This window comes from Scyliorhinus torazame, chromosome 22, assembly GCF_047496885.1.
Source record: "Scyliorhinus torazame isolate Kashiwa2021f chromosome 22, sScyTor2.1, whole genome shotgun sequence".
NCBI lineage: Eukaryota > Metazoa > Chordata > Chondrichthyes > Carcharhiniformes > Scyliorhinidae > Scyliorhinus > Scyliorhinus torazame.
The window spans coordinates 49,804,227-49,823,255 of NC_092728.1; the positions used below are offsets into that span (position 1 = coordinate 49,804,227).

The window sequence follows — 19,029 nt, forward strand, 5'->3', positions numbered from 1 at the left end:
CCTGAACTCTGGGCCCCTGTGCCCCTGGGTCTCTGTGTCCCTGTGCGTTGGGTCCGTGTGCTCTGGGTCTCTGTGTGCTCTGGGTCTCTGTGTCCCTGTGCGTTGGGTCTGTGTGCTCTGGGTCTCTGTGTCCCTGTGCTCTGGGTCTCTGTGTGCTCTGGGTCTCTGTGTGCTCTGGGACTCTGTGTCCCTGTGCGTTGGGGCCATGTGCTCTGGGTCTCTGTGTGCTTTGGGTCTCTGTGTCCCTGTGCATTGGGTCCGTGTGCTCTGGGTGTCTGTGTGCTCTGGGTCTCTGTGTGCTCTGGGTCTCTGTGTCCCTGTGCATTCGGTCCGTGTGCTCTGGGTCTCTGTGTCCCTGTGCATTGGGTCCATGTGCACTGGGTCTCTGTGTGCCTGGTCTCTGTGCCCTGATGCTCTGGATCCCTAAGCTCTGGGCCCCTGTGTGCCTGTGCTCTGGGTCCCTGTGCTCTGGGTCCCTGTGCTCTGGGTCCTCTGCCCACTGGGTCTCTGTGTGCCTGGGTCTCTGTGCCCATATGCTCTGGGTCCCTAAGCTCTGGGTCACTGTGCATCTGGGTCCCTGGGTTCCTGTCCTCTGGGTCTCTGTATGCCTGGGTCTCTGTACTCTGTGTCCCTGTGCTATGGGTCCCTAAGCTTTGGGTCTCTAAGCTCTGGGTCGCTATGTACCTGTGCTCTGGGTCCCTGTGCTCTGGGTCCCTGTGCACCTGGGTCTCTGTGCCCGTGTGCCCTTGGTCCCTGTGCTCCTGGGTCTCTGTGCTCTGTGTCCATGTGCTCTGGGACCCTAAGCTTTGGGTCTCTAAGCTCTGGGTCTCTATGTACCTGTGCTCTGTGTCCCTGTGCTCTGGATCCCTGTGCACCTGGTTCTCTGTGTTCTGGGTCTCTGTGCTCTGTGTCCCTGTGCTCCTGGGTCCCTGTGCTCCTGGGTCCCTGTGATCCTGGGTCACTGTGCTCCTGGGTCTCTGTGTCCCTGTGATCCTGGGTCCCTGTGATCCTGGGTCTCTGTGCTCCTGGGTCTCTGTGATCCTGGGTCCCTGTGATCCTGGGTCCCTGTGCTCCTGTGTCCCTGTGCCCCTGGGTCCCTGTGATCCTGGGTCCCTGTGCTCCTGGGTCCCTGTGCTCCTGGGTCCCTGTAATCCTGGGTCCCTGTGCTCCTGGGTCCCTGTGCTCCTGTGTCCCTGTGATCCTGGGTCCCTGTGCTCCTGGGTCCCTGTGCTCCTGTGTCCCTGTGATCCTGGGGCTCTGTGCTCCAGGGTCTCTGTGCTCCTGGGTCCCTGTGATCCTGGGTCCCTGTGCTCCTGTGTCCCTGTGATCCTGGGTCCCTGTGATCCTGGGTCTCTGTTCCCCTGGGTCCCTGTGCACCTGTGTCCCTGTGATCCTGGGTCCCTGTGCTCCTGGGTCCCTGTGATCCTGGGTCCCTGTGCTCCTGGGCCCCTGTGATCCTGGGCCACTGTGATCCTGGGTCTCTGTGCTCCTGTGATCCTGGGTCTCTGTGCTCCTGTGATCCTGGGTCTCTGTGCCCCTGTGATCCTGGGTCTCTGTGCTCCTGTGATCCTGGGTCTCTGTGCTCCTGTGATCCTGGGTCTCTGTGCCCCTGTGATCCTGGGTCTCTGTGCCCCTGTGCTCTGTGTGCCTGTGATCATGGGTCCCTGTGTTCCTGGGTCTCTGTGTTTCGTTATCTATATGCCCCTGTGTCTCTGAATGTCTCTGGGTCTCCGTGTGTCTCTGGGTCTCCGTGTGTCTCTGGGTCTCTGTCTCCCTGTGTCTCAGTACTTCTGTATCTGTGTGTCCCTGTAGTGTCTGCGTCTCTGTGCGTCTCTGCTGTAGGTGTGTCTCTGAGTCCCTGTGTATCAGTGTTTCTTATCTATGTGTCCCTGTGTCCCTGTGTCTCTGTATCCCTGGATCTGTGTTTCTGTGTCTATGTGTACCTGTTTCTCTGGGCGTAGGTATGTCTGTGTGTGTGTCTGTGTTTCTGTATTGTGGGGAATGTATTAAAACCAAGTTTTGAAAATGTTGTGTCTGTGGGAAAGTTTACCGTGGGAACACATCAACTTTTCAGAATTCAGACTACAAATGTGACAATGTAACATAGTAAGCACAACCAGTAAGTTAGATATCAGTGAGTGATGGCATGGAGCTCCATTCAGAAGTCACAATTCAAAACTTGTACGCCAATTGTGGTGATATACCTATCGATAATATTGCATGTACTCAGCAGTGTGACCTCCCACCAGCAGGTGGCGTCAGGTAAAAGTCAGGGCACATCCAGCCATCCTCAGAAGTTTGTGAGGCATACATGAAGACAGTCATGCATAAGGCGAGTTCCAGGGGAGTCTAAAGAATCTCTATGACAACTTGCTCTGTATCTGATTGTTACATTACCACGTGTATATTAATAAAAATCCTGGTTTAGACAAGTCACCAGCAGTTCTGTAGATTTATTGCCAAACAACGAACACAGAACACAACACCAATTAGGGGTCAAGAGGGGGGCGGTGCCAAAACGTGCAGGTATAAAGTTCTTGATGCACATGTTTCCCACTGTCATGTGAGAGTACCTTTAAGAAATGGGTGTTTATAAATGGGTGTGTATATCAGTGATGTCAGAGTGTGGGTGGAGCTGGGCTGTCAGCTTTTTACTTTCGTTTTAGGCTGTTTGCTGCAGGGTGTGTTTTAGTTTCGTTTTCAGTGTTGGAGCTGAAGCCAACCAGGGCAGGTGTACTGTTAATCTCTCTGCCATGAAAAGACTATCTCTTGATCATTTGGTGAATTCAAAATTATTAAATGTTCTCAGTAGTGAATCAAAACCTAATGTGCTTCTGTTAAAAGGTGTTTCTTTTGTCTTCTGGATGTTGTTTGGGAAGTTATTTAGGATTATTTAGTGCTGTATTCTTTGGGGGTTGTATTTGAATTGATGGTTGCTAAGATACTCACTGTATGTTTCAAAAAGGTTAACTTGAGTTCATAGAATAAACAATGTTTTAATTTAGAAGTACTGTAAAGCTCTGTTTGCACCATACCTGTAGAGTGGGCAATGCACTCTCCATACCACAATCTATTAAAAGTTGTGGGTCAGGTGAACTCCATGATACACTTTGGGGTTCTCTAAACCCTGGCCCATAACACCCACTCTTCTTCTTTGTCTCTTTCCATTGATTTCTTCCTTATGCCCTGCTAGGCTTTAGTTCCTTTTATTTGTATTTGAACGTGTACTACTAAGGTTTTTGCAATAAATTCAATCCCAAAAATAAGAGATCCCAAGAGTGTCCCTGTGTCCTTGACTCTCTGTGCCCTGGGACTCTGGGTGTCGATGTGTCTCTGTGTCCCTGGATCTCTGTGTTTCGTACCTATGTGTCTCTGTTTCTGGGTCTCTGTGACCCTGGATATGTGCCCTGGGACTCTGTGTCAAACAAAGAACAAAGAAATGTACAGCACAGGAACAGGCCCTTCGGCCCTCCAAGCCCGTGCCGACCATACTGCCCGACTAAGCTACAATCTTCTACACTTCCTGGGTCCCTGAGTCTGTGTGTGTCTCTGGGTGTAGATGTGTCTCTGTGTCCCTGGATCTCTGTGTTCCTGTGTTTCGTATCTATGTGTCTCTATTTTTGGGTCTCTGTGACCCTGGATCTGTGCCCTGGGACTCTGTGTCCCTGAGTCTCTGAGTGTAGATGTGTCTCCGAGTCTCTGTGTCCCTAGATCTCTGTGATCCCGTGTTTCGTATCTATGTCTCTCTGTTTCTGGGTCTCTGTGACCCTGGATCTCTGTGCCCTGGGACTCTGTGTCTCTGGGTGTAGTTGTGTCTCTGTGAATCTGGATCTATGTGTCTCTGGATCTCTGTTCCCCTAGGTCTCTGAATCTCTGTGAATCTGGATCTATGTGTCCCTGTGCCCTGGGACTCTATGTCCCTATGTTTCTGTATCTGTGTGTCTCTGTGGCTCTCGGTCTCTATGTGTCTCTGGATCTCTGTGAGTCTGTACCTATATGTCCCTGGGTCTCTGTGCCTCAGGTCTCTGTGTGTCTGGGTCTCTGTGCTCCTGCAGTGACATCAGGAGCCCAGCCCCCTTGGGCAGCTTCCCGCGAAACTGACGTCACCTTGGTAACCGTTGCCCGCGTGACGGCGCGAGGCCGCCTCCCATTGGCTGCGGGGCCGCCGCTGACCCCCGCGCGCCCTCCGGAAGTGTTTGGTGAGGCGGCGAGGCGGCGCGGGGACCGGTGTCCGTACGCGTGTCGGAGGCTCGGGGCAGGCGGAGCGGGGGCCATGTCGGACTTCAAACTGGGCATCGTGCGGCTCGGCCGGGCGGCCGGCAAGGTGAGAGCGGGGTTGGGAGAGGTCGAGTCGGGCGGGCCCGTAGGGCCGGGGAACCGCTCACACCCCCTCTCCAAACCCGCCTATGGGCGGCACCGCGGACTCGGCACTCGCTGCTCTCCGGGCCACGCTCTGACCATGTGGCCCGCGGGAGGGGAGGCCTCTCCCTCCGCCCCACACACAGCCAGGGAGGCTCTAGCTCGGTCAGTGTCGTCCCACACTGCCGTGTGCAGCAGGTACTTGGCCCCGGAGTTGTGGGCTCCTGCCCCCGGGTTGGGGCTCTTGCCCTCGCCCCCCCCCCCCCCCCCGGTTGGGGGCTCATGTCCTCGGTCCCTGGGTTGGGGGCTCTTGCCCTCTGCCCCTGGGTTGGGGGCTCTTGCCCTCTGCCCCTGGGTTGGGGGCTCATGCCCTCAGTTCCTTGGTTGGGGGCTCTTGTCCTTTGCCCGGGGGGGGGGGGGGAGGGGAGGGCTCTTGCCCTTTTACAGGGGGGGGGAGGGGAGGGCTCTTGCCCTTTGCCCGGGGGGGAGGGGAGGGCTCTTGCCCTTTGCCCGGGAGGGGAGGGCTCTTGCCCTTTGCCCTGGGGGGGGGGGGGCTCTTGCCCTTTGCCTGGGGGGTGGGGGTTCTTGCCCTTTGCCCTGGGGGGGGGGCTCTTGCCCTTTGCCCTGGGGGAGGGGGGGGCTCTTGCCCTTTGCTCTGGGGGGGGAGGGGGGGGGCTCTTGCCCTATGCTCTGGGGGGGAGGGGGGGCTCTTGCCCTTTGCTCTGGGGGGGGGGCTCTTGCCCTTTGCCCTGGGGGGGGGCTCTTGCCCTTTGCCTGGGGGGGGGAGGGGAGGGCTCTTGCCCTTTGCCCTGGGGGGGGGGCTCTTGCCCTTTGCCCTGGGGGTGGGGGCTCTTGCACTTTGCCCTGGGGGGGGGGCTCTTGCCCTTTGCCCTGGGGGGGGGGCTCTTGCCCTTTGCTCTGGGGGAGGGGGGGGGCTCTTGCCCTTTGCTCTGGGGGGGAGGGGGGGCTCTTGCCCTTTGCTCTGGGGGGGGGGCTCTTGCCCTTTGCCCTGGGGGGGGGCTCTTGCCCTTTGCCCTGGGGGGGGGGGCTCTTGCCCTTTGCCCTGGGGGGGGGGGCTCTTGCCCTTTGCCCTGGGGGGGGGGCTCTTGCCCTTTGCCCTGGGGGTGGGGGCTCTTGCCCTGGGGAGGGGGGTGGGCTCTTGCCCTTTGCCCTGGGAGGGGTGGGGGCTCTTGCCCTTTGCCCTGGGAGGGGTGGGGGCTCTTGCCCTTTGCCCTGGGAGGGGTGGGGGCTCTTGCCCTTTGCCCTGGGAGGGGTGGGGGCTCTTGCCCTTTGCCCTGGGAGGGATGGGGGCTCTTGCCCTTTGCCCTGGGAGGGATGGGGGCTCTTGTCCTTTGCCCTGGGGGGGGGAGGGGGGGCTCTTGCCCTTTGCCCTGGGGGGGGGTGGGGACTCTTGCCCCTTTGCCCTGTGGGGTGGGGACTCTTGCCCCATTGCCCTGTGGGGGTGGGGATTCTTGCCCCTTTGCCCTGGAGGGTGGGGGCTCTTGTCCTTTGCCCTGGGGGGTGGGGGCTCTTGCCCTTTGCCCTGGGGGGGGGGCTCTTGCCCTTTGCCCTGGGGGGGGGGCTCTTGCCCTTTGCCCTGGGGGGGGGGCTCTTGCCCTTTGCCCTGGGGGGGGGGGCTCTTGCCCTTTGCCCTGGGAGGGGGGGACTCTTGCCCTTTGCCCTGGGGGGGGGGGGGGCTCTTGCCCTTTGCCCTGGGGGGGGGGGCTCTTGCCCTTTGCCCTGGGGGGGGGGGCTCTTGCCCTTTGCCCTGGGGTTGGGGCTCTTGCCCTTTGCCCTGGGGGTGGGGGCTCTTGCCCTGGGGAGGGGGGGGGGCTCTTGCCCTTTGCCCTGGGAGGGTTGGGGCTCTTGCCCTTTGCCCTGGGAGGGGTGGGGGCTCTTGCCCTTTGCCCTGGGAGGGGTGGGGGCTCTTGCCCTGGGGGGGGGGGGGGGGGGGGGTTGTTCTTGCTCTTGCCCTTTGCCCTGGGAGGGGTGGGGGCTCTTGCCCTTTGCCCTGGGAGGGATGGGGGCTCTTGCCCTTTGCCCTAGGAGGGATGGAGGCTCTTGCCCTTTGCCCTGGGAGGGATGGGGGCTCTTGCCCTTTGCCCTGGGAGGGGTGGGGGCTCTTGCCCTTTGCCCTGGTGGGGGGGGCTCTTGCCCTTTGCCCTGGGGGGGGGGGTGGGGACTCTTGCCCCTTTGCCCTGTGGGGGTGGGGACTCTTGCCCCTTTGCCCTGTGGGGTTGGGGACTCTTGCCCTTTGCCCTGGGGGGTGGGGGCTCTTGCCCTGGGGGGTGGGGTGGGGGCTCGTCCTCTGCCCTGTAGGGGTGGGAGCTCTTGCCCTTGGCCCCCGGGGTTTTGGCTCGCCCTCAGCCCCCGGGGTGGGGGGGGGCTCTTGCCCTCGTTCCCTGGGGTTGGGGGCTCTTTCCCTCGTTCCCTGGGGTTGGGGGCTCTTGCCCTCGGCCCACGAGTTGGGGGCTCTTGCCCTCGGCCCCCGGGTTGGGGGCACTTGCCCTCAGCCCCTGGGTTGGGGGCTCTTGCCCTCGGCCCCCCGGGTTGTCAGCTGCAGGTAGCCATCGCAGTACAACTGAGAACTTTATTGGGGGTCCACGGGAAAACTTGGCTAAGGATTATCGGTGAGCCAGACCACCCGCTTCCAAATCTCATTCTTTCGTGATGACGGGAAGTGTGAGTTAGTGGGTCTTATTCCCTTGGTCTTTAAATATGAATCTATGTCCTTGGCTCAGCATGACCTGGGTTAATCTTTTCCAAAACTTTCTTCAATCTCCCAGAACTATGGAATGAAAAATTTCCCTTCTCGCAGTAATGGCGTTCATTCATCTCAATTTGGATGCATCGAACTGTAACTGGTTGCCAATTGTCGTTCAGAGGCTGCTTAGGGAATGTCTATAGGTGTGGCAGATGCAGCATTGTCTGCTACTATGGTGGCCTGGCATGTTATTGAGGCACAATGAACCAAACTTCACACTGCAGCCAATATACAAATGTCGCTAGCAAGGCCAGCATTTATTGCTCATTTCATAATCAAAGACCCCTCCCACCTGGCTTACTCACTCTTCCAACTTCTCCCATTGTCAGGAGATACAGAAGTCTGAGAACACGCACGAACAGACTCAAAAACAGCTTCTTTCCCGCTGTTACCAGAATCCTAAATGACCCTTTTATCGGCTGACCTCATTAACACTACACCCTGTATGCTTCATCCGATGCCGGTGCTTATGTAGTTACATTGTATACCTTGTGTTGCACTATTATGTATTTTCTTTACTTCCCATGTACTTAATGATCTGTTGAGCTGCTCGCAGAAAAATACTTTTCACTGTACCTCGGTACACGTGACAATAAACAAATCCAATCATTTCTGATTGCCTTTGTGCTTGCTGGGCCATTTTGGAGGAGAGTTTGGAATCAGATGATGCATGGGTTTAATACACTGTCCAAATCAGGTGGCATTTAATCAGGCTGCAATTATGCTGGTTTGTACCCTGCACTGTAACTCTGGACAGTACGAAGTCTTACAACACCAGGTTAAAGTCCAACAGGTTTGTTTCGATGTCACTAGCTTTCAGAGCACTGCTCCTTCCTCAGGTGAATGAAGAGCAGCGCTCCGAAAGCTAGTGACATTGAAACAAACCTGTTGGACTTTAACCTGGCGTTGTAAGACTTCGCACTGTGCTCACCCCAGTCTAACGCCGGCATCTCCACATCATGTAACTCTGGAGTCAGGTCACAGTCTAACTGAAGCGCAGTGGGGGTGGTTTTGGGCAGGGGGGGGAGGGGGCTGCTGGAGGGAGCTCTGGAGCAAGATTCTGGAGGCACATAGCTTGGGACAAAAATATAATCAAGTCTTTGCTGAGGGAACATTAAATACTCGCCAGCCAAGCATGAGAGTACACACATGGCTTTGGTCAGTTTACCTATTGGTGATTTGACCAGGGTGGGCCTGTAAGTTGGATTCAGTGGGAGCCCAGAATGAAAATGGAGTGATTGGTAGTTGATGAGCTCCAAAGGTTTTGACAGAGTAGATTGAGAGAAACTACTCCCTCTGGTGGGTGTGTACAGAGCAAGAGGTCGTCATAAAGTTAGAGCTCGGCAGCTCATGGTTGAGGTCAAGAAGTACTTAACTAGACAGTAGTGGAAACCTGGAACTCATTCTCCCAACAATCATTGAGGCAAGTTTAACTGAAAATTTCCAAACGGAGATTGGTAGATTTTTCTTCAACTTGGGCATTAAGGTGGGTAATGGGAGTTAAAATGCAGGTTAATCATGAGCAAATGGTGGGACAACTCAAGGGGCTGAATGGGCTTCTGTTTCTAAGGGTTACTGTTTTCTTGGGTCCAATGGTCATCTGCATTTCAGTGTGCTGAGTCTGCAGGTGATGTGCAAATATAAACAGTGGCTGCTGCTTTATAATTCACCTGGTTGAGCTTCGGGTTGCTGGGAATTTCTCACCCGGGAATAGCGAATGGCCATGTGTTTGCGTTTCTGGCAGTGTGCTTCTCAGTCACCACTCATTTAACGTACAGAAATCCCACTGTTGAGGCCAGAACATCCAAATTTTGAAACACATTTGATTTTGCGGCTTCCCCTCAAGTATTGCGGGGTGGGAGGGTGTTAATAGCAAGATTTCCATTGCAATCTTTCTGAAAGCAGTTACTGAATTGCATTGGAATGGATCTGGATTAGTATCAGTACTTATACATACTGGGTAAGGGGTTACAGCATGGCAGGGAGTCAATGGCATTGTCACTAGACGAGTAATTCAGCGACCCAGAGAAATGCTGTAGAGACCTGGGTCCAGATCTCACCATGGCAAATGGTGACATTTAAATTCAATAACAATCTGGAATTTAAAGTCTAATGGTTGCCATGAAACCTTGTTGATCCTGGACCCACAGCAATGTGATTGACTCTGGAATGGCCCAGCAAGCCGTTCAACGGGCAATTAGGGATGGGCAAAAAATTCTGGCACTGCCAATGATGCCCATGAATGGATTAAAATAAGGGAGCTGGATTAACTAGTGGCGATACAGTCAGTAACACTGCTGGGGAGGGATTACTGACTGGCAGTGTTTGGGGGAGTTGCTTTAACATTATAGATACAGTCAGTACCACTGAGGGAAGAGTCACGGCGTGGTTCACATCAACAGCTGTTGCCTAATGTTAGCTGTTCATGATGGGATTTAGTTCCCATCATGTTCGATCCATTTATGCTTGGGGTGGTGGGGGTGGAATGCAGCTCAATGGTCTCTACGGCATTACTCTGGGTCACAGGACTACTAGTCCCCCACACTGCCACTCTGATCAATGGTGGGGTCAGACTTTCCAAATATACTTCATTCGGTGGTTGCTTTTGGCAACTAGGAGTTTGACCTCATGACTGCAGGTGGCCATTATCGTGGAGATGGGGGCATTAATAGCTGCTGCTGTCTGCCTCCCCAATTGTGTTCTGGTTCTAGTTAAGAGTACTGTTTCTACAGACTGGACTGTAATTTTGAAAGGAAATGTAACAAGAAATCTGTTTCTCTGTTGTTTTCAGACAAAGTACACACTAATAGATGAGCAAGACATCCCACTGGTGGAGAATTATACCTTTGAGGTAAGAAGGCGTGCAGAAAGGCTGCTGGAATTGTCACCCCCACCACTCCGTTCCCTCCCTTGGCCTCGCCTCTCCCTTTAACTTCTCCAGCCACACAGTTCTCCGAGATCTCTGTGCCCCCAATCCTGGCCTGGCGGAAAATCCCGATTTTTAATCGCTCCTTCATTGGTGGCCACACTTTCTGCTGCTTGATCCTTAAACATTGCAATTCCCGATCTCTCTTTAAGGTACTTCTTAAAACCCACCTCTTTGCGCCAAACGTTTAGTCATCGGCCCTAATAGAACATTACAGCGCAGTACAGGCCCTTCGGCCCTCGATGTTGCGCCGACCTGTGAAACCACTCTAAAGCCCATCTACACTATTCTCTTATCGTCCATATGTCTATCCAATGACCATTTGAATGCCCTTAGTATTGGCGAGTCCACTACTGTTGCAGGCAGGGCATTCCACGCCCTTACTACTCTCTGAGTAAAGAACTTACCTCTGACATCTGTCCTATATCTATCTCCCCTCAATTTAAAACTATGTCCCCTCGTGCTAGACATCACCATCCGAGGAAAAAGGCTCTCACTGTCACCTTGCGTGACTCAATATCGAATTTTGTTTGATGTTGCTCTTGTGAAGTGCCTTAGAAAGTTTTATTCTGTTAAAGGTGCTACGCAAGTCCAAGTTGTTACTGTTGTTGTAGTCGTGAATTATTAAACACCGCTTTAGATATTCGGCTGGTGATTTTCGGTGTTATAAACATTCACTGTTAGGATCAGTTTTCACTCAGGATATTTAAAAATCAAGTAAAGTCGCCATAGTCCCAAATGACCATAGGCTTTCCCCTTTGAAGAGGACAACTAACTGGTGGTGATTTAACCTGAGGGTAGCCACACCTCAGGCGAGGAGCAAGGTTCAGAAAGCGGGGCCTCCTTGAATAACCTCAGTCAGTACGGAATTGAACCCGTGCCGTTAACCTTGTTCTGCATCATGAACCAGCCATCTAGCCAACTGAGTTTACTTTGCATTGGACTTGAGATTGCGCCAGTTTGTGGAGTGTATGCTGTGGGTCAGATGGAGTCTTTATGAAACAGGGGTGTGAAGTTCCGTCAGTTGAGTGATCAGTTGTGCATTCGGAAACCTGTCTAGCTCTTTCAATGGAATTGCTTACTGAATCCCCAGGATCTGAGTCTGCACTTTGTTTTGGCCTGTCTTGCTGCATTGTTGCACCTGTCCATGTGCTTCAACACTCCTAGAACTTCCCAAAGTAGCTTAACTGACCAGGTGTACATTAATCTCTGCTGATCTTTCTGAGGGGTGTTATGCTGGAATTTCCTGGCAATCATGTTAGCATGTGCCAGACCATCAACCAGCACATCAAAGTCAGACAGAACAAGAGGAAATCAATTTCTTTTAGCTGCAAATTTGCAACCAGCTGATGCAGATTCAGGAAATTTGTGTATACATTGATAGCAGATTTTGGTTGAGTCTTCTTAGAATTGGTGTAAAGGGTTGGGGAAATTCAAGAATGACTGAATTTCCTGAATCTTTTACACCGAAAGTTAGCGTTAAGCCATTATTTTCAGGTACGCTTTCAGGAGATTCCAGGCTAATGTATCCATTTGATGCATTTAATTTGCTACTCGGCCCTATCCCTGGTTTTTCACCCTAACGTTAATGCAGCTCATGCTATCTCTGTAAACACCACCCAAACTACCTAATCTATTCTTGTGCTATTGGGTGTTCCCAGAACTCAAGTGGGCATGGTTGCAGAAATTGCACAGTTGGGCTTCAGTAACTTCGCACTGACAACATTCTTCATCGAGCTATCTCACTGAATTATAAATTGAACCATAAGTCAATCCCATGGCTGGCATTGTCTTCTCGTGTTGTCTGAGAGCTGGTTAACTGGTAGAGCCCAGGCTCCACAATTAATATTTTTATTCATGCATGGAATGTGGGCATTGCTGGCTGGGCCAGCATTTGTTGCCCATCCCTAATTGCTCTCTAATCGAGTGGTTTGCTAGGCACTTTGGAGAGCATTTAGCAGTCACATATTGTGGATCTGAGTCACATGCATGCCAGACCACGTAAGGATGGCAGATTTACTTTCCTAAAGAACATTAGTGGTCACCATTAGGTTTTTAATTCCAGATTTTTATTGAATTCCCATTTCACCATCTGTTGTGGCGGAATTTGAACCCGGGTCCTCAGAGCATTGACCTGGGTCTCTGGATTACTAGTCCAGTGACAATACCACTACGACACTGCCTCTCCTAGAATGAATAGTTCTACACAAATATGGTTCACTGCCCAACTACTGCAGTTTTGCCTAAATTTGGGAAACTAAATTGAGGCTTTTGATTGGTGGTGAATCATTTGTCATGACACTTGATGTGGTTGCTAATCTAAGTCGATTCTGTAAAGAAAAGCATGTTCCCTCTAATTTTACGCCATCGTCACTTCCCCTTTTCAAAACGGAATTTTTGACAGGAATATAGTGTAAGTACACGCCGCCACAGGAATTTGAGTTGCCTTACACTCTTGGATGTTTTAATAACTAGAGGACACTGCTGTTTTTAGTTCTGGTCAGTAACGTGCTGCAACTGGACAGAGTTACTGAGCTCAAACAAATGAGTTACTGTCACTGTACCTGATCATTACACATAGTGGTTCTGATTAGATCTCCCTTTTGTTTCTGTTGCATTTTTTGTCTGGTTGTCCCATGATGCCAGGGCATGCGATGCCTGTAGGTGATGCCATATAAATGACTGTCTGCTCTTTGGTCTTGGAGAATGTTTGCACGCTAAGACTTGGGGTATTGCCCTGTGTTGTGTATATAGTGTCTCCACCTGTTTTATCCAAGCTTGCCTCCGCATCAGCTCACCTGCTGTTGGATTTCTTATCCATGCCATTGTTACTTTCGGGTTAACTACACCAATGCTATCCTGGCCTGCCTCCACTGTGCTTATTTTCATGTCCCGAATCATAATTCTCAGTCTTCAATACTCAAGATTCTGCGCCTCCTATTCTGGCACCTCCTGCTTCCCAGTTTTCATCACAGCACCATTAGAACCCAAGCCCTAGAATTCCCTCCTTCCCATTTTCTTTGATAATGTTCCTGTGAAGCAGCTCGTGACATTTTCCTACTTTCCAGGTGGGGTATTAAGTTGCTGCAGTTTGAGGGAGGGGACAGTGGTGGGAATGGTCAATGGTCTTAGCAATTCCATGCGAGAAGAATACACTGAAAAGATTCTATAATGTAGCAATAGCTATCGCCAACCCAAGACTCAGTTGGGTGTATCTAAAATATTGTGGGGAGCTTGTCATTGATGAAGTTGGCATAGGAAAAAAAAATACGTTTTTACAGAAGTGATTGATACAGCTGGTGTTATTTTCTGCAACATATCAGGATATCAGGTGGTTAGATTATGACGAGCAGTTAATTTATTTGGGCAGCCGTTTTATATCGTTTTCATACAAGACTCCAATTTTGTAGGTAGGCCAGGAAGAGAATTGGTGTTCTTGTAATTATAGAGGATAATTCACTCAAGCTGGGTGTTAAAATAGACACCACAGAACATCTCATCCGCACAACCTTTTGGTAGCCCAGTGGTTAGCACTGTTGCTGCACAGCTCCAGAGTCCCAGGTTCGATTCCCGGCTTGGGTCACTGTCTGTGTGGAGTCTGCACGTTCTCCCCATGTCTGCGTGGGTTTCCTTCGGTTGCTCCGGTTTCCTCCCTCTGTGTGCCGGAATGTGGCGACTAGGGGACTTTCACAGTAACTTCATTGCAGTGTTAATGGAACTCTACTTGTGACAATAAAGATTATTATTATAGGAGAGAGTTCCACCACCCCTCATATGAAGAAGTGCTTCCAGTTTCACTTTTAAATGGCCTAGATTTAATTCAGGTGAAATAATTCTAGTGATCAGCCTCCGGGCATGTTGAGATTGTTTCGGCACTGCAGCAATGGATTGGTTGAGTTCTGTGGTGTTTGCGCCTCCCCATTTAAATTAATATAGAGATGGGTGGATTTTTAATGGCATCAGGGTATGTGGAACATACCTGGGTAAATGAAGTTGATTCGCAAATCAGTCATGGTCCAAATACATAGCGCAAAATCCTTGGGGGTGGGGGGCTGAAAGGCCTACTATGAATCTGCTGTGCATTCTTTAATAAACTGCTTCATTCCCTCGCAGGCTCGTATGGAAATAGATGCTGATGGAAATGGTGCAAAAATATTTGCTTATGCTTTTGATATCAGCAAGCGGAGGGGTTCAGGGCGTCCTCTACATGAGCTGCTTTGGTGAGTACTGTCTTTGGGAAGCTAATTTGGGGTTCTGTACCCTAGTTTTATGTGGTGTGGTTTTACGCCATCACTGTTTCGCAATCTGCTGCCAGCCCAAGCGTGGTTTGTTCAGGTAGTTAGGATAGGGAGTTCTTGTGTCAGGAGTTACAGCCAAAACAGTCAGCACAGTTCCAATCGTGCCCAGGTTATCTAACGTTGACGCTCCTCACCATGTAAACACAAAACCCACCAAATTTCTGGTCGGGCAAATGTTGCTGCCTAGTGGTTTGAAGGTAATTCTCTCAATCTGCCCCTATATGAAGGTGCGATTGTCAGCAGATTCAGTGAATGAAGCCCATGTTATATTCAGTGAGTAAGAGCTGATGCATTTGTTGTTTGAAGGTCTACAAATGTATGGTATAGAGTCAAAGTGATCAGCATGTGTTGAAGATTATACCCTTAAGCATGCAAAGCGTCCGTTTTATGATTTAGAGCGAGATTACAGGACGGGTTTCAAACCTTTTCCGTTTGTATAGTGTGCCCCGATTGGTAGATATCAGAGTTCTAAGGCAGACATGTGTCCCGCAGCCCAACAAGTCTGCCCCGACTGTCTTTCTCCACATCAACCACCTTCCTGATCCCCATACCCATCAATAATATTTTCCCAGCATTTGTCTGATGCCCTTATGAAAGAAATAATGGACTCTGCTTAAACTGTGGCAGTGAATTCCACATGCTAGCAATCTTCTATTTAAAGAGTTCTTTCTCCCTAATCTTCCCTTTGATTCTCTCACTTGTGGTTTTGAACTCCAAAGCAAGGGTTGAGTGTTTGATCTTGGTTGATGCTGCACTGCAGTGAAATGAAAGACTTCAACTTATGGTCAGCCGTTGCACAGGGGTATCATCCTTGTCTTTGAGCCATGATCGTGTTCCAGGACTGGACCATATAAACCCAGGCCGGCACTCGTTCTGTGCAGCAGTGCTGAGGGGGTGTGGCCCTTTGGGTGAAACGTTAAATCAAGGCCTCGTAAAAGTTCCAGTGGCGTGATTTGTAAAGAGAACATGGCAGTTGTCCTGGTTAACATTTGTCTTTCGATCTACATCACCAGAAGAAAGATTATTTGTTCATTTAATCCTGTTACGGTTTGTGGCAGCTTGCTGTTTACAAATTGGCTGTTGCATTTTCTACTATAAGTTATTTCTTTCTATAATACGTTATCACATTCGAAGCATGTTCCTAAACTTTTTGCAACCGGTGCAGTACTGTCTCGGGTGTAATTACATTATGCAGGTCAATATGGCAACCAATTAATGTACAGGAAAAAACACGCAAACATGAATGAACAGTAAATTGATCTTTTTTTTTTCTCATGTTGGTTGAAGGATGTATGTTCACCAGAATAAACTCCCTGCTTCTCTTCTTATACTGCCTTGGGATCTTTCACATCAACCTTAAGGGGCAGACAGGGCCTTGTTTAACAACCTCCTTTTGACACTGAGAAGTGCCCTGGGACCCTCTGCTGTAACTTAGCAGAGACAACAATCTACCGCAGTTTTAATTGCAGAAAACTCGATCTTAATTTGTGGCAATAGAGATGATGGACTTTTATTTGCTGTGGCAGCTCGTCTGCTGTTAGTTAGACTTGCTCTTGCACTTTCAGTGTTGTCATTTTGTTTTTTGGTTTGAAGCAAGTTGCTGAAAGTGGCAGCTGGTATTGTCACAGCAAGGAAAACCGCCTCTGTGACCTGAGCAAACACAGCAAGCAGCTTTATGTCTCAGTATGCATTCCAATTGCTTGATTAGAAAGTTAACAGCGCAAGGATGGAGAATGGGGTATAAGTTAGAGCGTGTGAATGCGATGTCCAAATCTGGTATGGAAAGGGAAATAGAAAAATGGGGGAGAAAAGGGATAAAGAAAAAGTTAAAAAGACGTGTTGGTTTTTAATTTGACAGATTTAAAACCTCACCAATTGAAGCCTAAAGGAATGCAACATCACGCTAAGTTTTCAGTGCCAGAGAGGTTGATTGGCAATAATTAACACATTATCACATTGTACCAGGGTCTTTGGACTGGAATGAGCAAGCCATCAATTTTTGTGGTGAATTTAGTTTGCAGCAACTTTGTGCCGTACAATGCATAAAGAAAGAATTGCATTTAGCTAGTGCTTTTCTTGACCTCGGGATGTTCCAACGTGATTGACAGTTAATGAAGTACCTTTTGAAGCATAGTCACCATTGTAGGAAATGTGATAGCTAATAGAACACAGTAAGCACCCAATCGGCAATAAGATAATAGCCTGGTAATTTGTTTTGTGATACTGATTTGGGGATAAACATTGGCCAGGGCTAACTTGCCTACTTTTCATGGCCATGTGATCTTTTGCCTGGGAGGATAAACGGGGCCTTGGTTTAACATCTAAAAGACAGCACTTCAGACAGTGCAGCACTCCCTCATTACCGTACTGAACTGTCAGCCTAGAATTTTATGCTCAAGCCCTGAACTGGGATTTGAATCCATAACCTCCAGACTTAAGAGGTGTGAGTGCTACCAGCTGAACCACCGTTAACACCAGATGGCCATGGTGAGAAGCAGCAAGATGTGGTTTGCAAAACATATGAAGGAACAGCGCATCTCAGATAGAAACTTTTGGATTTTAAGTTTAACTTTGCATCTGCTCCTCATCTCATAGTGATGGATTATTTGTGGGAAGCAATGGCGTAGTGGTAACGTCATTGGACTAGTAATCCAGAGACCATCTACGGAGTATAAAAGGAATGAAACTGATGCATCGCTCAGCATCGACTTCGACACCATAAACGTCAGCAGCAAACCAGCCCTTTCGACCCGGCAAAGTCTGGGGGCTCGTGCCAAAGTTGGGAGAATTGTCTCTCAGACGAGTCTAGCAATAGCCTGAAGTGGCCATACTGACTGAATTATACCTTCTGGGATAATGTCCCAGACACCATCATAAGAGTGGTTCGGTAGCACCACAACTGACTGAGCTGGCCGCAAGCTAAAGGGTCTGCAGCAGATGGCGAGGGAGCCACCAAAAGGAAAGACCTATCTGACCTTGTCCTCACCAATCTACCTGTCACAGATACATCTTTCCATGATAGTATTGGTAGCCGTACCCATCTCACAGTCCTTATGGAGTCAAAGCCCCTCCTTCATTGTGTTACTGTGGCAGCATTACCACACTGGGTGGGAGAGACTTCAAACAAATAGAGCCGCTCAAAACTGGGCATCCATCATGCACTGTGGGCCATCAGCAGCAGAATTGTGTTCAGCAACAATCTGTAGTCTCATGGCCCAATATCTCTCTCTCTCCCCCCCCCCCCCCCCCCCCCCCCAACCATTGCCATTAAACTGGGGATCAATCCTGATTCAATGAAGCATGCAGGAGTGCATGCCAGGAGCAGCACCAGGCATACCTAAAAACAGAATGTCAATCTGGTGAAGCTGCAACACAGGACTAGCGTGTCAAACAGCATAAGCAGCAAGTAATAGACCGGACTAAGCGACCATACAGCTGATGGATCACATCCAAGCTCTGCAGTCGTGCCACATCAAGTCGTGGAAGGTTGTGGACAATTAAACAACTGATAGACGGAGGCGGAAGTGCCGAATGGATGATCCACTCCAGCTGCCTCCTGAGGTCCCTAGCCGATTTCAGCCAGCTGAATACTTTAAACGTTATGGGCCCTGACAACATTCCGGCAAGAATACTGAAGACTTGTGCTCCAGAATTAGCTGCACCTCTCTCCAAACTGTTGCAGTACAGCTGCATCAGTAGAATTTGGCACAATGTGGAAAATTGCCCTGGCATGTCCTGTCCACAAAAAGCAGGACAAATCTAACCCGGCTAGTTACAGCCCCAATTTACTGTCACTGCTATGACGTGGCACTTGCACATCAATAACCTGTTCACTGACACTCAGTTTGGGTTCTGCCAGGGTCACTCAGCTCCTGACTTCATTACAGCCTTAGTCCAAGCATGGATAAAAGAGCTGAATTCTAGAGGTGAGATGAGAGTGACTGCTCCTGACATCAAGGCTGCATTTGATCGAGTGTGGCATCAAGGAGCCCTCACAAAACCGGCGTCAATGGGAATTGGTGGGAAAACTCCTAAGTTGGTTAGTGTCATCCGTAGTACAAAGGAAGATGTTTATGGTTAATTGAGTTTAATCATCTTCGTTCTAGGCCATCATTGCAAGAGTTCCTCAGGGTAGTATCATAGGCCCAACCATCTTTTTAAAAAATATATATATATTTTATTCAAAATTTTGTGGCCAAACATAACAGTACATAGTTTTTCTTTTGAACAACAACAAAGCAATATAAATAACCGTGGCCAATTGTAAACAAATAAATAAATAATATATAAACAAAAACAAATACAAAACCAAGTGGCAACTGCCTTGTCCAAATTAGTTACTCTCCAAAGATACAATCCAATATACATTACCTATAACAAGTGCCTATACATATACAATGACATCCCTGAGAGTCCGTCCGGTGCCTCCTCTTCCCCCCCCCCCCCCGGGTTGCTGCTGTTGTCTTCTTCTTTTCTATTCCCTCTATCTTTCTGTGATGGAGTCGACGAACGGTTGCCACCGCCTGGTGAACCCTTGAGCCGAACCTCTTAATACGAACTTGATCCGTTCTAACTTTATAAACCCTGCCATGTCGTTTATCCAGGTCTCCACACCCGGGGGTTTGGCTTCCTTCCACATTAACAATATCCTGCGCCGGGCTACTAGGGACGCAAAGGCCAAA

General features: G+C 50.1%; 1 protein-coding gene across 3 annotated transcripts in view; it reads left to right on the forward strand.

Annotated features, from left to right (window-relative positions):
• Window positions 1–4,180: 4,180 nt before the first annotated feature.
• zmynd19 (zinc finger, MYND-type containing 19) overlaps window positions 4,181–19,029 on the forward strand; it is a 32,147-nt gene continuing 17,298 nt past the window's right edge. For all 3 annotated transcript variants that reach the window (XM_072488191.1, XM_072488190.1, XM_072488192.1), the window contains exons 1-3: window positions 4,181–4,324; window positions 9,915–9,974; window positions 14,163–14,269. In XM_072488191.1, the coding sequence (XP_072344292.1) occupies window positions 4,274–4,324; window positions 9,915–9,974; window positions 14,163–14,269 (218 nt within the window). In that variant the 5' untranslated portion in view covers window positions 4,181–4,273. The remainder of the gene's footprint in view (window positions 4,325–9,914; window positions 9,975–14,162; window positions 14,270–19,029) is intronic.